Source organism: Solanum stenotomum, chromosome 2 (genome assembly GCF_019186545.1).
Source record: "Solanum stenotomum isolate F172 chromosome 2, ASM1918654v1, whole genome shotgun sequence".
NCBI classification, from domain to species: Eukaryota; Viridiplantae; Streptophyta; class Magnoliopsida; order Solanales; family Solanaceae; genus Solanum; species Solanum stenotomum.
This window is the reverse complement of record NC_064283.1, coordinates 9,676,950-9,696,270: the sequence shown is the minus strand read 5'-3', so window position 1 is coordinate 9,696,270 and position 19,321 is coordinate 9,676,950. Positions and strand designations below refer to the sequence as shown.

Here is a 19,321-nt window from a genome sequence, read left to right as displayed (position 1 = left end):
CGAAAGTTTGAAGTGGAACGCAACATTGTTGAATATACACAAGGGGACAAGAATGTTTGTTCCTTTTATGCTATCTTGCAGCTGCTTTGGTCAGAACAAAATCAAATTTCTCGGAGAAATATGTCTACCGCAGGGCTCAAGGAAATGTTAGGAGAACGACAAAGGACAAGAATGGTACAGTTCTTGATGAAACTCCGGCTTGAATTCGAGTCGATTCGTGACAGTTTGTTGAACAGAGAAGTCACACCTGCTCTTGATGTTGTGTTGGCAGCTATGTTGCTTGAAGAGACCAGGCTTGGAACTCAGGCGACCATAGAGTCGATCCCATTATCCGTTGTTGCATTACTTGCACAAAAATCAACTATCAATACTTCATCAAGAAATGCTAAGAGAAGTGTCCAGTGCTATGAATGCAATGATTTTGGTCACATAGCAGCTAAGTGTCCTAAGTAGAAGAAATTTTGTGCTTACTGTAAGATTACTGGCCATTATATTTCGGACTGTCGTCGCCGTCCAAATCGTTCATGGTCTGCTCACCAAGCATACCAGATGGATGTCACTAAATCGACTGGTTCCTTCCCTTCTAGACATGATCTTGAAAGGCTGATTCAAGATTCTATAGCAGATGCCCTTCCCGGAGCCATCTCAAGTGCACTCTCGGCATCCTCAGGTACAAGTAATTCTATTAAATCTACTTGGCATCTAGATTCGGGTGCTTCCAATCATATGACCGGAGATCTGTCCCAATTTTCTTCATTGTATGATGATGTTTCTAAATATGTTATCCATACGGCAAACAGACATACATTGCCCGCTTCGGGTATTGGTTCTTTTGGAAATTTGTCTAACATACTTTATGTACCTAATTTGAAGGCTAATTTGGTTTCGGTAGGTCAGCTAGTTGATCAGAATTGTGTTGTAAAATTCTCACCTAATGATTGTGTTGTTCAAAATCTGAAAATCGAGATGACCATTGCTAAGGGTCGTAGAGTTGGCAAAATGTTTCTTCTAATGTTACTCGCTCGAATAANGCTTACTGTAAGATTACTGGCCATCATATTTCGGACTGTCGTCGTCGTCCAAATCATTCATGGTCTGCTCACCAAGCATACTAGATGGATGTCACTAAATTGGCTGGTTCCTTCCCTTCTAGACATGATCTTGAAATGCTGATTCAAGATTATATATGATGTTTCTAAATATGTTATCCATACGGCAAACAGACATACATTGCCCGCTTCGGGTATTGGTTCTTTTGGAAATTTGTCTAACATACTTTATGTACCTAATTTGAAGGCTAATTTGGTTTCGGTAGGTCAGCTAGTTGATCAGAATTGTGTTGTAAAATTTTCACCCAATGATTGTGTTGTTCAAAATCTGAAAATCGAGATGACCATTGCCAAGGGTCGTAGAGTTGGCAGAATGTTTCTTCTAATGTTACTCGCTCGAATAAGTTGCTTACTTTTTGGCATAATAGGATGGGTCATCCTCATTCCTCTCGACTTCAACACATGCTCAAATCATGTATTCCATCAACACATGACATTCATTCAAGTCTCCCTTTGACATGTTCTAATTGTGCCGGTTTGAAAAGTCACAAGCTCCATTTTCTATCCAGTTCATCTTCTTATGACGATCTGTTTGATTTGGTACATAGTGATCTTTGGGGTCCTTCTCCTACATTGTCAAGGATGGGATATAAGCACTTTATGTTATTTATTGATCATGTATCTATATACACATGGGTGATTTTTATTCGAAATAAATCTGAGGTTCCGACTCTTATTATGAATTTTTTTAAGTATCTGTATACACAGTTTCATAAAACTATAAAAATATTTCGTTCTGATTTTGGAGGAGAGTACACTAAGACTAATCTTGTTGAGTTTTTCAAAAAACAAAGGAATTATTTCTCAACGCACTTATCCTCATACTCCGAAACAAAATGGAGTCGTAGAAAGGAAGAATCGACATGTTTTGGAAACTACATTGGCTTTGTTGGGCACATCTAATATGCCTAAGAGTTTCTGACCTGAAGCAGTACATACTTCTGTATATTTGATTAGTAGACAAACTTCCCCAGTCATTGTTAATGAGATACCGTACTTCAAATTATTTCATAAAAAGCCTGATTATTCTCGCTTGCGAGTTTTTGGTTGTGTTTGTTTTGTCCATCTTCCAGCACATGAACTACAAAAGCTTTCAGCAAAGGCAACACAATGTATTTTTGTGGGCTACAGTGACACACAAAAGGGGTTCTATGTTATGATGCATCTCGTCACCAGCTTCGTGTATCTAGACATGTTATTTTTTTTTTAGGGTCAATTTTCTTACAAACACAATTTTAAACATGCTTCAGAATCTGTTTCCCTTTTGTATAAGTTTGGTGATAATGTGGTAGCTACTGATCCTCCGGAGCAGCCCATGAACTATGATCATGATGATCTCCTGTCGTCCTGTTCTTCGGTTATTGACTCTACATACGCATCCTCATATTTCGAAGAGGAATCGTCTCACCCAGTTACTCCCCCATGCCGATCTAGTCGGACAGATCGCTATGCTCCTGAACGACTCGGTTACTCTCTAGGGAAATTTGGTAAGTCTTATTCTATGCATACCATACTACATTATGTTGATGTACCTACATCTTACTCTCAGGCTTCTACACAAATTTGTTGGAAAAAGGCAATGTCAGAAGAGCTTCATGCATTGAATGAAAATTCTACTTGGGAATTTGTTAATAAACCAATAGTTGGAGTTCTCATTGGAAGTAAGTGGGTGTATTCCATTAAACTTAAGGCAGATGGTACAATTGATCGCTACAAAGGTCGATTAGTTGCTCAAGGGTACAAACAAAAGTATGGGGTGGATTATGAGGAGAATTTTGCACCTGTTGCTAAGATGACAGCGGTACGGACATTATTAGTTGTGGTTTCAATGAAAGGTTGGACCTTACATCAGATGGCTATGAAAAACACATTTCTCCATGGCGATCTGGAAGAAGTGGTGTTTATGAAACCACCAATTGGGTGTGTTCTGCAAGACCAAATGCAGTTTGTCATCTTCGAAAATCTCTTTATGACTTAAAACAGGCTCCCCGAGCTTAGTTTGATAAATTTCTATCCACGATTCAAACTGCGGGCATCTCTCAGAGTTCTTCAGACCATTCTTTGTTTCTTCGTACTTCTCCAGTAGATATCACATTCTTTGTTTCTTCGTACTTCTCCAGTAGATATCACAATATTTCTCATCTATGTTGATGTTATCATTATCACAGGAAATGATTCAGAGAATATTACTAAGTTGAAAGAATTATTGCATACCTCATTTAAGATGAAGGACTTGGGACGACTGACATACTTTCTTAGACTTGAGGTTCTATACTTGCTTACTAGGATCATGCTTACACAACAAAAGTATGCTTGTGATCTTGTTGCAATGGTTGGTTTTATTGATGACAAGGTTGTGTACACTCCAATGGAGATTAATACGAAGTACAATGAAGTTGATGGAGAACCATTCAATGATCCAACATTGTATCGACAGTTGGTGGGATCATTAGTTTATCTCACTATGACAAGGCCAGACATCTCATATGCAGTACAAGTTCTAAGTCAGTTTGTGGTTAATCCTTACTATATACATCACACTGCATTACTTTATGTCATTCGATATGTTCGTGGTTCTATGAGTCAAGGTGTTCTTTTCCGTTCTAATTCTTCTATACATCTTGAAGAATATACTGATGTAGATTGGGTTGGTTGTCCTAATTCTTGTCGCTCTGTTACTGGTTGGTGCATGTTTCTTGGCACATCCTTGATATCTTGGAAATGTAAAAAATAGTCCCGTACATCTAAATCATCTACAGAGACTGAGTATCGTGCTATGTCGACAGCAAGTTCAGAAATTGTTTAGCTACGACGGCTATTAACTGAGCTCAGTATCGCTATTCAATCTCCTACAGTGCTACATGTTGATAACACTAGTGTAATTAAAATAGGCACAAACCCGGTGCAACACAAAAACACAAAGCATATAGAGGTAGACTGCCATTATATTCGAGAATTGGTTATCGATCGTCTCAACACTCTACAATGCATTCCTTCTCATGATCAACCTGCTGATTTGTTTACAAAGGCGATGACACGAGCGCGACATCAATATCTTATCTCCAAATTGATACTTTGTGATCACCGGTATCAATTTAAGGGGATGTTAGGAAAAGCTATAATTGTATAGTAATCAAAAAAGTTCTGTCCACTGAACTCATCAATCAACCTTGACTGATTTACAGAATATACATTTATAACCATATATACTCCTTTCTAGAATAGAACTCTAACCCTCCAATTGTATAGCTATAAATATTTGCTTTCTACTGTATCATGGATGAATAGAGAAAACTATTTTTCAGAATATCTTTTGTCTCTCTAGTAGACATCACAAATTTTATGGATTTATTAAAATATGACTTTACAACACGAGTTCAATCTTTCTTGAAATCTACTTATCCTGAAGGCCTGAACTCGAAGTTACGCCTATAAAAGTAACAGCTTTAAAGAATTACTAATTATACTAATATATAAATAAAAAGTCTAGAAAACAGGTGTTTGTCAACATTCATGCTTCTTAGACAATGACAATTTGATATTTTAATTTGTAATTTTTCTATTTTAATTTAAGATAATCTTCAGACCCAAAATATATTAGTAAAAATTTATATAAAAAGAATTATATTTTTACTTGTACTATTTACTAACTAAAAAATTTAGAGAGCCAAAAATTTTCAGTGAAATAGTTATAGTCTTACCTTTGCTATTTACTTACTAAATATTTTAAGGAGTGAAGATTTCCTTGCCTTTACTTTCATTTGTTTTTGGCGTGTAATGTGAAAAGATTTACTCATTTATGCCAAATTAATAAAGAACATATATTTTTATTACTAAATTACAATTAAGTAATTAGATTCTCACCTAATAAATAAATCACTTTCCAAAACTCTCACCCTTTTTTTTTTTTTTTTATAAATAGTCATTTCATTGTCCATTTTTATACTAGTAAAATATATNCCAAATGAATAAAAAACATATATTTTTATTATTAAATTATAATTAAGTAATTAGATTCTCACCTAATAAATAAATCACTTTCCAAAACTCTCACCTTTTTTTTTTTTTTTTTTATAAATAGTCATTTCATTGTCCATTTTTATACTAGTAAAATATATTGTCTTCTAATCTTTTTTTTTCCTTCATCCAGTTCTTCACTATATTCACTAGGAGAAATACTTTGTTTGTTTTTTTCTTACGATTTTTCTATAGATTTTTTATATGTTTTTCCATAAGAAAAAAATGAAATTTTTGAATGTTGACTGTTTTTGTCTTATGCTAATTCTTTTGCACTTTTTATATTTTAGTTTGCTTGGTCTTTTTATAAAATCTGCATTAGTTATGGGGATTGAACTAAAATTTGCAAGTTTTGTAATTATCTGCAGTTGGATGAGTAATTCTCCTCCTTCATGGGTTTGCTAAATATAAATTTCAATCGTAGAATTTAATTTAATTCAAAGTTTAGGATTAATAAAGCTTATGAGGGTTTTTGTTACTAAAAAACTAAAAAAAATGACAACTTTTATCTGGTCCTTTTCTCATGTGATGAATACAGAGTAGCTCTTCGGTTGTCTTTAGGCGATGACCAAATTGTGAAATTACTGTCAGGTTATCCTTTATCGAAAACTATGAAAATTATATAAGTTTGAGGTTTCTGTCACTTAGAAATTAATTCTTTAAAATTAAAGATATTCAAGCTAAAAGATGATTGGTTTTAGAAGCTGGAGGGGCCTTGTAAATTTTTTCCCCATAGACTTGTAGATTTGTCCTCTATGGTTAATGCAAAGTTTTCATTCAACATTACGTGTATCAATGACATCAAGGTTGAATGGTTAACACTAAACCTTGATGTATTTGATACATGTATTGTTGAAAGAAAGCTTAGTATTAACTATAGAGGATACATCTACAAGTCTATGTTTGAGATCATAACAGTCTCAAGATATTGAAAAGTTTGGGCAAAAAATTTTAAGGAGGCATCTCCAGCTTCTGAAAATCAATAATCTTTCAGCTTTAGTGTCTTTAATTTTAAAGAAAAACATTAATTTTCAAGTGACGGAAACACTCAAACTTTATTTTTTCATAATTTCCAATGAAGGACAACAATAATTTCACATCTTTCATCCACGAATTAAAGAATCATATTCATACATGCATAAAAAGCTTTGATTTTTATTCAAATGTTAAATTTGACAGACAAATTACTCTTATTTCAGGATGGACTTTAATTTTCATCCCTCAAATCGATGTTTTTTAATTTTTGCACTTGCCTTTCATTTAATGAAAATGTGTAGGCCTAAGTACCTCTAACTATGGCCTAATTTCGCAAGATAGGCTTTAATTGTGTAGTATCTCATTTACAAGGCAAAATTTTAGAAAATCTTTGTCTTGTCCAATAAAGTAGCTCTATTGCAACAAAACAGAACAGTAGCTCTATTGCAACAAAAGCAAAACAGAAACAAATTCTCGAAACCCCTTATTGCTGTCTCAGCCATCTAAATTTTGCCTCAAGAACAGATATTTCAGGCGAATCAAACAAACAGATCTAATTCTTATATGACAAATATAATGATTCATCAGAACTGAAAGCCTCAAGCATAACTGCTAAAAATTATCTGATGTAAACAAAAAATGTAGACCTTCTCCTTTCAAGAAAAAAGCCAAAATGAGAACCATTACACATTCATAGACTTCGATGCTATATCATACAGCTAAATATCATTAAAAGAATCTGGATTACTGCTCATCTTATCAGGTCGAGGAAAACAAGAGTTGCAAGAAATGTTAATATATATGTACAACATCTAAAATGCAACATACAAATGCTTCATGAGAAACTAAGACATCATAACATTTGGTATACCATAAGATAAGTAATTAGTTGCATAGAAAAGTTACAGTTTCATGATTGCATGAGTATTCACCAAAAACTCAATATAAGGTGACATCTCGTGTATCCTAAGATAGAAAACTACTTGCAGTCTAATCATCACAAGTTCACTACTAGTAGATGATCACACAATTCGTGGAGGATCTTGGGCAACATAACAATTTCTCAGCCAATTGAGATAAAAATGTGGACACACAGTTGGTTGAACATATCTTGCACATTATTCCCTTTGATATCACGAACTTCTTACATTGTTTAACAGAAATTCTGAAAGTTTCAAAAGCTTGTGAAAGCCCTGTTTGAAATGATCCTTAAAGCACACTCCGGGAGAGTTGATAATCTTAACATTCTTGAGGTTTGGAAACCCATACCTTAAAATCCAATTTTGCACGTCAATATCATCTCAAAGTGGCAGTGGGACTCTAACAGCTGGATAAAGAGAATATAATCAGGACTAAATTCAGGATATTGCACAAAAGTGGGGGAAATTGATTTCAAAACCAACAAAATCTTAATGGTACTTTTTAAACAGATTATGAATATTGTTCCTATCTTAAATCATGGTGTACATAACCCAACCCTTTTCGTTTCAGAGTTCATTTGCCTCAAAGAAAGTAACAACACCAACCAATTAACGTTAAACTTTGCAGTGACGAAAGAAAAATTCTCAGGAGGAGTGGTTAAACTTCATAAAATGAATGGTTTTAAAAGAAGAGAGAAAGTTACAGATTTTGGTGATATATCTATGTCGAACGTCTCTACATGACTTGATACTTCCAGACAACCAGTTAGTCCAAACAAATTAAACCTCTTCACATGCAACTCCAGCGTCAGATATTTGCATTTCACTTCTGGAAGCAAAGTCCCTTGGAACTGCAACATACACAGAACTTGTTGCAATAATCCTAATGAAACTAGTAATATAAAGAATGGAGAAAGCAATCATAAGGTAACTCTGTTTTCAGATTAATAAAAACAAACCTCTGTGAACCAAGTTCCAATTGTTAACTCCTTTGCATTACAAAAAATTACAAGGGAATCGTGGACGAGGGACAAAAAGAATTGATGATAGAGACGACAACTGTCTTCCGCAGGATTATAATCAGACTGGATGTTTCTGATACACACATTGTTGAAAGTAAGCTTAGCAGTAACCACAGAGGACACATCTTCAAGTATACACTTGAGATCATAAAGATCTCCTGAAATTTCCAAATGCTGAAGGTACGGGGCAAAAATTTCCATGGTACGTCCAATTCCATCAGTAATCTTCCAATGACCATTCAGATTCAGTGTCTTTAACTTTGGAGAAGTAATTTCCAAGAAACAAGGACCCCTAAGCACAACTAATTAAATCATATAATTCCATAGATTCCAATGCAGGACAGCCCGACATTAATTTCTCAATTTTGTAATCATCTATATAGAAATCCTCCAACTTTTTGCTCTTTAAAGACTTCCACGCTATGACCACGTCATCAAAGTTAAAAAAAGGATCCAAAACTAATGATATTGTTATCAACGACGAACATTCCAAGAAAGATTGAGGCAATGTGCATTCGTCCCTCATTAAATCAGTGGTCAAGAGTACAACATTTTTCACTTTTCTTTTAACAGCAAAATTAAGCCATTGGCTGATTGGCGAGCGGTGATCAGCGTCCTGATAACTGTAGTCGAATTCGAAATTTTTTATGTTGGGAGAAATGGAACGAGATAATATATAGTTAACAAAACGTTTGAAATTTTCTCCATAATATCTAGTAGTAAAACTGAAGTTATGAATTGAAGTCCAGAGATAACGCCACCTTTTCGAGAGAATACATGTTGTGAATGCATCCTTTGTTGGTAAAAAAGAGAGAATTTGAATGAGGAGTTCATCTGGCAAATCACTGAGACGATCGTCTAGGGTTCTCCAAGGCCGCACATTGGATCCAAACAAAAAAGGATTTGGAATCGTTTCTTCAAAGAAACAATCATAATATTAAAAAAATTCTAGTTATCTAACAGTGGATCTATTAAAGTGGGACTCTACAAAACGGATCCAATCTCTTTTGAATTACTTACCGTGAACCTAAACACACGCTTATAAAAGTAATAGTTTTGAAGAATATAAAGAGATAAAACTTGAAGAATAACATGAATGGTTGTTACCCATTGTATTGTATCATAGTTCAAATACCATGTTTGTCTTGATTGTTACATAAATTGTATTGTACCGTATGGTATTGTTCAAATCTATCCTTGGGTAACAACTTAGATAACAATGGAAGGTCTCATTTTATGTAACATTAATTTGGTGTGATCGTTATTCTCATTTTATATTTACCTATATTATTTAATTATCCTATTTCATCCTTTATAGTATATATAATTTCATAGTAGTTCTACTCATACTTCACCTTTTTTTGAAGATTTATCATTTAAATTATTGAAGTGTGATATTATGTAATGACAAGAACAATCCAATATACAATACAATACATTATAAACAATACGTAAAAATTGTAGATCTAATAAAGGAATACAAACTATAGCAATTGGTATGTCATTAGGGTAACATAACAAGAACAAAAAGTTATTAATTACATTGACAAGTTAAAATATAAGAGGTAAACTAAACACAAATCTACTTGCAATCTAATCATAGAAAGTTTACTTTTGCAAAACGAAGTACATAATTGGAATTTAATCATAGAAAACTCACTTCTGCAAAACTAATTACATAATTGGCAGAGGATGTTGAGCAATCTATCAATTTCTTAGCCAGTTCAAATAAATATTTGGATGCACAATAGCTCGGCCACAGCCCGCACTGTTCTCTTTGATATGATAACATTTGCATTCTTTAACAGAAATTCTGAAAGTTTAAAAAGCTTGTCCAAAACCTGATGATTCTTCTCTGATATTAATTCTATCTTTATTCATTTTGTGTAATGCAAAGAACATAACGTAAAATAAGTTATAAAGAGATTAATATTTTCGTTTCAAAACAAAAAAAAAAAGTTTTTGTAGAATGTGATGTAGTGGCCTTTAATGCCATTAACATTCATAATGCTTTATCAAAATTAACTCTTGACTTTTCAATAATTCCTATTGAAATATCCTATATAAAGAGAGAAAAAAATTCCTCTTTTTTTCTTAGCTTATTCTTAGAATATTTTTTGGGTAATTGCTGGCCTGTATTTCGTCCTGATGCTTAGCATTTGGTGCGTGGGTAATTTTTGACCCGCCACACACCCTGTGTTTAGTATTTGGTGTGTGGGCAATTTTTGGGCAATTTTTATTTTTATTTTTTGGGGGCCCAACATTAGGTGAGATGTATCATGCTCTGATACCATGTTAAATTAAGTTTTTGGCCTAAATTACACTCCAAAAGCTAGCTCAAAAGAATAAGGATTGTTCAAGCCTTATAAAGAGTCCATCCCTTTCATTAACCACCAATGAGAGACTTTTTGCTTTAACAAAGCTTTTGTTTATTGTACATATACACATTCAGATTTCCTTGCAACTCTGTTTTTCCTTGACTTTACCAAGATGAGCACATCTGCAAGCCACATTTTAATTGTATCTTTTGCTATTGCTTTGTCATACAGTACGAAGGTCTATGATTCTGAAAAGTTGTTGGGGAAAAACAGCTCTCTCGATAAATGTAGCATCCAGTTTTCCTGCGATTCAAAATTGCGCGTCCACATGAGTTTCAAGAAGCAGTAATAACTAGAATATTGAATCTTCATACTTGAAAAAAACAGTAATTAATGGAAAAAAGAGAAGCATCACGCTATCTTGTGCACAACTTAACTAATTCATTCGAACAGTTTGTTTGGCCTAGAAACACAAGTTGTCGAGGTTATCCTCTCACTGAGATTAAAGCACATTAGCTCCATTGGTAACAATTTGTTTCTACTTTTCTATATAGTTGAAAGTATACTTGTCGAGTGTGGGAACTCCATTATGCCTGTAAGGGATAAATTTTTCGTTTTATTTCTTCAATTAGGTACTCTTTTCAAAAGTTTAAACTAAGATTTGCGTAGACTCTAGTCACTCTACTATACTTTGCAGCAGTAGCAGTTGTAATGACAATAAACCAAAGAATTCTAATCAATGAAACACGTGGAGTGAGGGAAACTTTGAAACTGTATCCTTTTATGCCAGACTAGCTAGTGTTATGAAAATTTAATTCACTTTGGGGTCGTTTGGCAAAGCGCATTAGAAAAAAAATGATGCATGCATTAACTTTATGTATTGTTAATATCTTGTTTGGGACATTTTTTAAAATTATGTATGACCTCTATTTGATATTAAGGTGTGTATAAAGAATACATGATAATATATGGTAGTAGTAAACAAAGGATTTTAATGCCTATGTTATTAGAATGACTAAAGACATAATTGTCCCTCAAAACTTTTTCCACCATATTTGTGAATGGTATTTTGTAAACAAATATTTTTTTTATTTTTAATACACCAAATCAAATACTACATAAAAAATAATCTCAACACAATAAATACAAACATAACTAATATCAGCATTACTAATATGCCCAAAACATTCTTTAACTAAAATTCAAAAATGTCTGCACTATGTCTTTGCCATATGGATAATTTCTTGACTTTATGTGATAAGAGCTAGCTGTCTATACAGCATCCAACTGTTGTAATGAAATAACCTTAATTGGATAGGGTCATTCTTCAGTTTATGTGGTCAATATTAATGTTTAAGGTGTTCACTGAATTGTTGACTTGGTCATAGGAGGCGGGGGCGGAGCTATAGCATCAAAACATTACGTGGTATATATATACATCAAATTCTGCATTTAAAGAATATATATTTAAAGTTTGACACTCTTAAAAAAAGTTATATTTTTGATGTAATGGTGATGAATATCCATTCGAATCAGAACATTTTGAATTTGAACCTGACTCCGCTACTAGGCCATTTTTTAAAATTCTTCCGTGGATTAGGATATCGGTGATTTTTAGTACATGAGTACTAAATAATGACATGAACAAATAAATTATCTAAGTAATATATATCGTTAGGCTAAATATTTATATAATATATTTCATTTTCTAAGTAAACAAATTCCATATCTTTCCGATAATCTAATAGTTTACAAAATTATTTGCACTAACAATATATAAAACATAAGCTCAAAAATAAGATATACAAGACTACCAACTTTTGAGTACTACAAAAGAATATTTTTCCTTTTGAATAATATTAAATAAAATTAAGAAAAATGTACCAATTTTTTTTTTATGATAACTAATTAGAACATCCACTAGTTAAACCAGAGAGTAACATCAGAGCAAGTTCTTCTTCAAACATAGTAAACCTCAGTCCTTCATCTTTAACTTTCCGGTGAACATCCACCATATTTTCCGGTATAATCACGCTCCGGCAAAGCGGACACGTGGCTTGTCCCTTCCCGTGCATCAACCACTTATCTAAGCAATTCTCATGGAAAATATGACTGCAGCTTACAATTTTCCTCCCTTTATCTCCGTGCTCGAAATCTGATAAACAAATTGAGCAATCAAGCGATTCAGTAGCGACAAATCCAAGTAATTTCCGCTTTTTGTAGACGAATTTAGTGCTCTTTTCGTTTATAATTTTCCTGCAATTGTGTTTTTCTCGTTTTTGTAGGAATACACTGATCGAAACAAAAAACACAAGGATTAGGAACTTTAATGCTTGAGGAAGCCATGAAAAGAAGAAAATATTGATACGTTGATTGAAATATGAGAAGAATTTAGTGAATGCAGACATTTTTTACTTTTATTTTTTGAATTTGCTTGAAAGAAGAGAAAACAGAGCTCTATTAATAGTTTATAGTTGTGAAACTGTATAATGGCGTCTAATGGTTTTAGAAAACACATTTTAATAATGTATCAAATTAATAATTAGTGAGTACTATGAAAGAGAGTATTAGTACATTTTTTAATTTATACGGACCGAAACTCCAATGAAGTTTCCTTTTTCGAAACACGTTTATTTATTTTTCAAATTATTTAATATCATTGTTTGAAATTTTAACATGTCGATAACTTAGTAGTTGTATGGAATACCCAAAGAGGTATGGAAAAAATAAGATTAAAACACGTGAAAGGAATTTAAGTATTAATTTTCTTATATAAGGACTAAAATTACTTGTTTCGATTGTTATCTTTACTAAAAATAGACGATCTATAATAGTTATCATTTTAAAAAATTAAGATATAATTGAATGCATATTTTTTTCATTTTATCCTTGATATTAATTATTTTTGGAAGTAACAAATATTGACTAATTAGCATAGAAGATATATACTGTAATTATATCCTTTTTCATTGTTATTGCATGAAATTAGGAGCAATGGTGGCGATCAAATCCAAAGGAAAAACTTGATAGAGTTGGTAATTAATTAAAGGAAAACTTGATAGAGTTGGTAATTAATTAAAGGAAAACTTGATAGAGTTGGTAATTAATTAAATTACGGATGGTGGTACATTTTTTTAATATAAATTTTTAGGGTCTTTAAACAACTACTAGAACTTTGCATACTAAAATTCTTATTCCCAATTTTTTTTATAGGGAAGTCTAGAATTTATTACTACTACTTAAAAGGAAAAAAACACGTGCATTTAAAAACTTTATATTATTATATCTTTTGCAACTTATATAAATATAATTAAGATAAGTGGTAAAATTTGTCATACAAAGAATCTAATTAGTTTATCAGAATTCTAAACATTACCGTGCAGCCTACTGTTTTTTATTTTAATTTGTGATTAGCAACACAATTTAACAAAAACTTTTTCCCCAATATGTAAAAAATTCATAAACAGCCCATAACTCAGCATGCATCACCTACATTAAAGGGTAAAATTACAACAAGTAATTTTTTGTAAATAAAAAATATGTCATTATCATAAAATTATATTATTATTTCTATAGATGAAGTTCAAGATAATTATTATTATTACTGTATTTATGAATCGACAATTCATTTCTCGTTAAAATTATTTCTTTCAAGAATATGATTGAAATGGTCCTCAAATTTTAAAAAGAAATACCCTACATATATATGAGGAAAAAGACACGTGTCATCATCAATAACAAGTCCAAAATTTTAACAACCTATATGAATGGCTCAGTGTTAGAAACTTTAATAAATCGAAAATAAATCGTGTCATTTGACCTTCCTTATATATATATACAAATTTGAAGAAAATGCTGACAATCTTCTTCAGAATAATACAACACGTACGTTCACTAATATAATAGAGAAAGGGAGGGGAGCCTCACAATAAACTTTGATGAATTGAATAAAATAATTATGATATAAAGTTTCATAGTATTATTTAATTTGTCTTTTAAATCATACTTAACCAATTCTAATATAAACTATAATCCACCAGTTGTTGTATTATTTTGAACAAAACTTAGGAAAAGAAGTTGTATTCACCATATTATATACTTATTCACACTACTAATTAATTATGATCTAATATGACATGGAATTATTGTACGTATGAATTAATTAATACATGAATCACATATCAAAACACAAAAGTATTGAAGAGTCGTAGGTAAACACTTTATATTATAATATTATATTGATATAAAATCATGTATGGCACCTAATTAAATTTAAACTGAAGTTTTATTTATCATTATAAAAACATTATGGCACCTTGTTAAATTAAATTCAAATTTTATGTATTAATAGTTGTAAAATTATATCACTTTTATATAGTTATAAGTAAATCTCTTAAAAAGTATTCATTAGTACCGTACACAGTAAAGGTGATAACCTATATGTTATCATAAACTAAAATTTATTGATGTTATAAAAATATGTTTTATGTTATTGATGTGTATACTTATAATAATATCCTTAATTGAAACATGTTATAAAGAAGCCGCATCCGTAATTTTATACAATTAATTTTCTCGTAAGCTTCCTATGAATTCTTTTTAACCTATTTGTTAGTAATTAATTAGGACCAAGAGTTGGTACGGCGCAATAATGGATAACAGTTACATATTAGTCCAAAATGTCGAGTAGAGCTTGTTAGCCACTCTTGACTTTTCGGGTAGTTGGTACAAACATTGATAATGCAGGGATTAGTAACACGTAGATTAGCAATACAGAGATAAGTAATACATGGATTAATAATACTGAGATTATTTTTCATCAAATGTTTGGTTCATTGCTTCCCACTTAATCTTGTGTTTGATTTAAAACTCTATAGGAAAAAAAATATTTCCTGTTATACCATTGTGTTATTATGAGATTGTTTATTTCATGTAATTGGGTCAATATAGATAACCATCGGACAATTTTTTTTTTTTTTAGAATTTTCTATTTCATTTAACTAGTTAAGTTATATATATATATATATATATATATATATATATAAGTTAAAATAAATTGTTATAAATTTTGAGGTGTTATGTCCCACTAAGGAGATTCTTGATGGCACATGTATTTCTAACTTTTTGTTGGTTAAATATTTCTTAAACTTAACATAGCTTTAAGGCTACTTAAATTGTTCAGTACCTAAAGCTTATTAAAAAAACAAATAGTTCAAGTGGTTAATCGACGAACTACATTGAATTAAATAAATTCAAAAAAAAGTGAAGAAAAAAATATTAGTGAAATAATCAAATTACACTAAACGGATATGGAGAATTAAAAAGAATATTTATAACCATTCCAATATAAATAAAAAGGAAATCAAATAACAAAAGAAGTTTAGGAAAAGGAATAGGGGGATAGTTTAGTAATTTAGGAGCCTTATCCAAGGATTATTAAACCTTGGATTAATTTTCCCACCATTTTCTAGGGATAAAATAAGACCACGTATGATGTATAAGTAATTCATGGATTAAATTAAATAAAGTAACCAAACAATGTATTAGATGGATTAAAATTTACTCTATGGACTTTTCTAATTAATACCGCTTATTCATGTTTTCGTTCATTTTTACTTGTCATATTTTATTTTACGAGAATCAGTTTGATTAATCTTTAAACTTAATTATTAAATTAAGTTAAATTAATATTTTAAATGTAAATGTTCATAAAAATAGTGTATGCCTTGATTCTTCACTTATATTAATATGATAATAAAAATGTGTTTTAAAATATTAATCAAAATTTATATAGTTTGATTAATTTCATAAAGAAACAGAACAAATAAAAATAAATGAAGAGAGTATTACTTTTATTCTAAATATTGGAATTTTTTTCTCCAAAGTACTATTATACCACTATAAGGCCATCTTCACCCCATCTCTATTTTATTCTCCGTTCTTTATATTTTGAGAGTAAAATAGAGAATGCCCTCTCCAACCTCTCTCCAACTAACGATATATGCTATGACAATTGTTTGTTGTGTTACTTTTCAAAGTATCCTTGTTGCCACATATATTAGAAGTTATAAAAGAAAAGAAAATATTTAGATTATGAAATAAGAGAATAAAAATGAAATGAAAATAATAATATAATATTGAAGAGAGAGAAAAATATTCTTTTTTAGAGAGTAAAATAGAGAATTGAGTTGGATCTGATTGTCTAGAAGAAAAAAGAGAACTCTATATTTAGAAAGTGAAATAGAGAGTAGGGTTGGAGATGTCAATATATGCTATGACAATTGTTTGTCGGTATATAGTGTGTTACTTTTCAAAGTGTCCTTATTGCCACATATATTAGAAGTTATAAAAGAAAAGAATAGATTTATATTATGAAATTAGGGAATAAAAATGAAATGGAAATAATATAATATAATATTGAAGCGAGTGAAGAAGATTTCTTTTTAGAAAGTAAAATAGAAAATTGGATTGGATTTGATTATTTTGAAAAAATAAAAAATTCTATATTTAAAGTGTAAAATAGAGGATAGGGTTGGAGATGGCATACTAACAATATATGCTATGACAATTGTGTGTCGGTATATAGTGTGTTACTTTTCAAAGTATCCTTGTTGCCACATATATTAGAAGTTATTATGAAGTATTAATAAAATTGGAAATATCAAGGAAATAAAAGATGTATTCAAAGAAAATTATTGAGGAGAGAGAAAGATTTAAAATTGTTATATATGTAAAAAAGAAAAGTAAAAAATTTGGATAGACTTGGAGCGTGTTTCAAATTGTTGTGAGGCCAAAAGTGTTTTTTTTCATGAAAAAAAAATATTTCTTTTTGAAAAACTAAGTGTTTGGCAATATTTTAAAAGTGTTTTTAAATGTAAGTAGAAGCAATTTTTCTGCTATTGCGAAAAAGCTAAAATCAGCTAAAAATTTCAGCGTTTTAACAAAAGTAGAAACAAAAAATTATTTTTTTAAAGACTAAAATATCCCTTCCATATATACATATTCATCAATATATCTCTTAATAATTACTTAGCATATCTTATAAGTTTGGTTAGGGGTGTGCAAAAACCGAACCGAAAAAAGTGTTATTGACTTATCGCTATTGGATTATTGGGTTAACGGTTTCTTAACGGTTTTATTAAAAAAAATTATCGAGTTATTGGTTCGGTATTGATTTTCAATATTGGGTTATTGGGTAAATCGATAGCCCATTAAGAGATAATACTATAGTAATTTAATACTTTTACATATACATACATATTAATAAATATTAATCTCAATATCTTAATAGTTATGTCTTTGTCATTTAGCCATCAATTCATACTTCGCTGTGACTTTGAGTTCATAACTTTATATTATACAAATCGTCAAAACCTAAAGTAAGAATCATATTCCTCTTTATTTCTCTTTGTGTTACACATGTATAGTTCTTTTCATGTTTGCTAATATTATTTCTATGAGTTTTTGTAAAGTTACATTATTGTCTTGTTGTGTCAAATTTATTAGAGAAGTCATATATTTATTTTATAAGCATATTCTTATTGGGTAAATCGAAAACCGAACCGTTAAGGACCAAAATCGATAAATCGAAAACTGATAAAAAATTATCTTATTGGTTCGTTATTGATTTAGCGTATTTAAAAAGCAAAAACCGATAAACCGAACCGATAATTCATAAAACCGAACCGATCGATGCACACCCCTAAGTTTGGTTAAGTTTCATTCAAGTTTTTTTTTCTTTTTATATCATAATTTATAGGATTATTTTATATTTCATAATTTATATTTTATATACTATTTTACGTTTTATTTACATCATTAGAAATAAAGGTAACAACAATATTTTTGTAGGATTAAAAATATGAAGGACTTTATTTATTTTTGTGGTGAATTTTTCGTATTGTAATGATTTACTTTTTGGGATGAATTTTAAATTTATTTTGCTTGATATTTTTAATTATATTTAAATCATCAAATTCATGTTATATTAATATTTATTTAATCTATTTATAATGTTGATTGAAAGTTGAATATATGCATTTTAATTTAATTAAAAAATTGTAATAGATATTTAAAATAGCTTTTCTCTATAGCATAATCTTAATATTAGATATACATTGATACTTACCTTTTTTCGTAATTTGACTCTCAAAAACACTTTTTAAAAATGCTTAGCGAAACATCATTTGCTTATCAAAAGCACTTTTCAAATGAATTAGTCAAATTATTTTTTTTTCTCAAAAGCACCTTTCTAAAAAGTCATTTTAAAAAAGTGCTTGTAAAAATAAATAGTTTTTAACAGTAATGTCAAACAAGTTGTTAATATGGATTAGTGGAAGTACTATTTATATATATATATGTATGTATGTATGTATGTGTCATATCTTAATGATTCATTTAATACTGATTAGAAGGAGTATAATTTATATGCTTCCTCAAGTTCGTGAATTGTCGAGATTTTTTTTATAGTTTAAAATAAGTAATTATTCAAAGTTCAAGAATTTTTTTATATATTTATCCTTCAAAGGTTCTTAACTATATTACATTTTTCTGAAGAAATAATTTGAAATAATAAAAAAATAATATTAAAAATAACATCTAATGTAATCCTTGCATATTTTTCTTATACATGTGTTACATTCTAATAATTTACATAATATGAACTAGCTAGAGGGAGTAAGAATAAAGAGCAGATGATGCTTTGAAAGATATTTATGAAATGTCTGTTTGATTACAAGTTTATTTAATTACAAATTTATTCAATTATAAGTTTATGCGATTACAAACTTACAAGACATTGTTTTTGACAAAAGTGTCATATCGTGGAAATAAAATTTGGTTGCTGGCAAGTGGCAACATGCACATGATTCTGATAGAGACCTATAGTAGTACAATGTATAGTGCATAGTGTTAGATTCTTCATTATGGACTTTTTTTTTTTGGCTTTTCTAGCACTCCTA

At 30.4% G+C, this 19,321-nt stretch overlaps 1 protein-coding gene and 1 pseudogene across 1 annotated transcript in view; both read right to left on the bottom strand.

Moving 5' to 3' along the window:
- Positions 1-7,112: 7,112 nt before the first annotated feature.
- On the bottom strand, positions 7,113-8,244 carry LOC125855659 (uncharacterized; annotated as a pseudogene).
- A 3,957-nt stretch (positions 8,245-12,201) lies between these two features.
- Positions 12,202-19,321, bottom strand: part of LOC125854901 (uncharacterized) — a 47,231-nt gene continuing 40,111 nt past the window's right edge. The window contains exon 2 of the mRNA XM_049534501.1: positions 12,202-12,335. Coding sequence (XP_049390458.1) covers positions 12,266-12,335 — 70 coding nt within the window. The 3' untranslated portion in view covers positions 12,202-12,265. The remainder of the gene's footprint in view (positions 12,336-19,321) is intronic.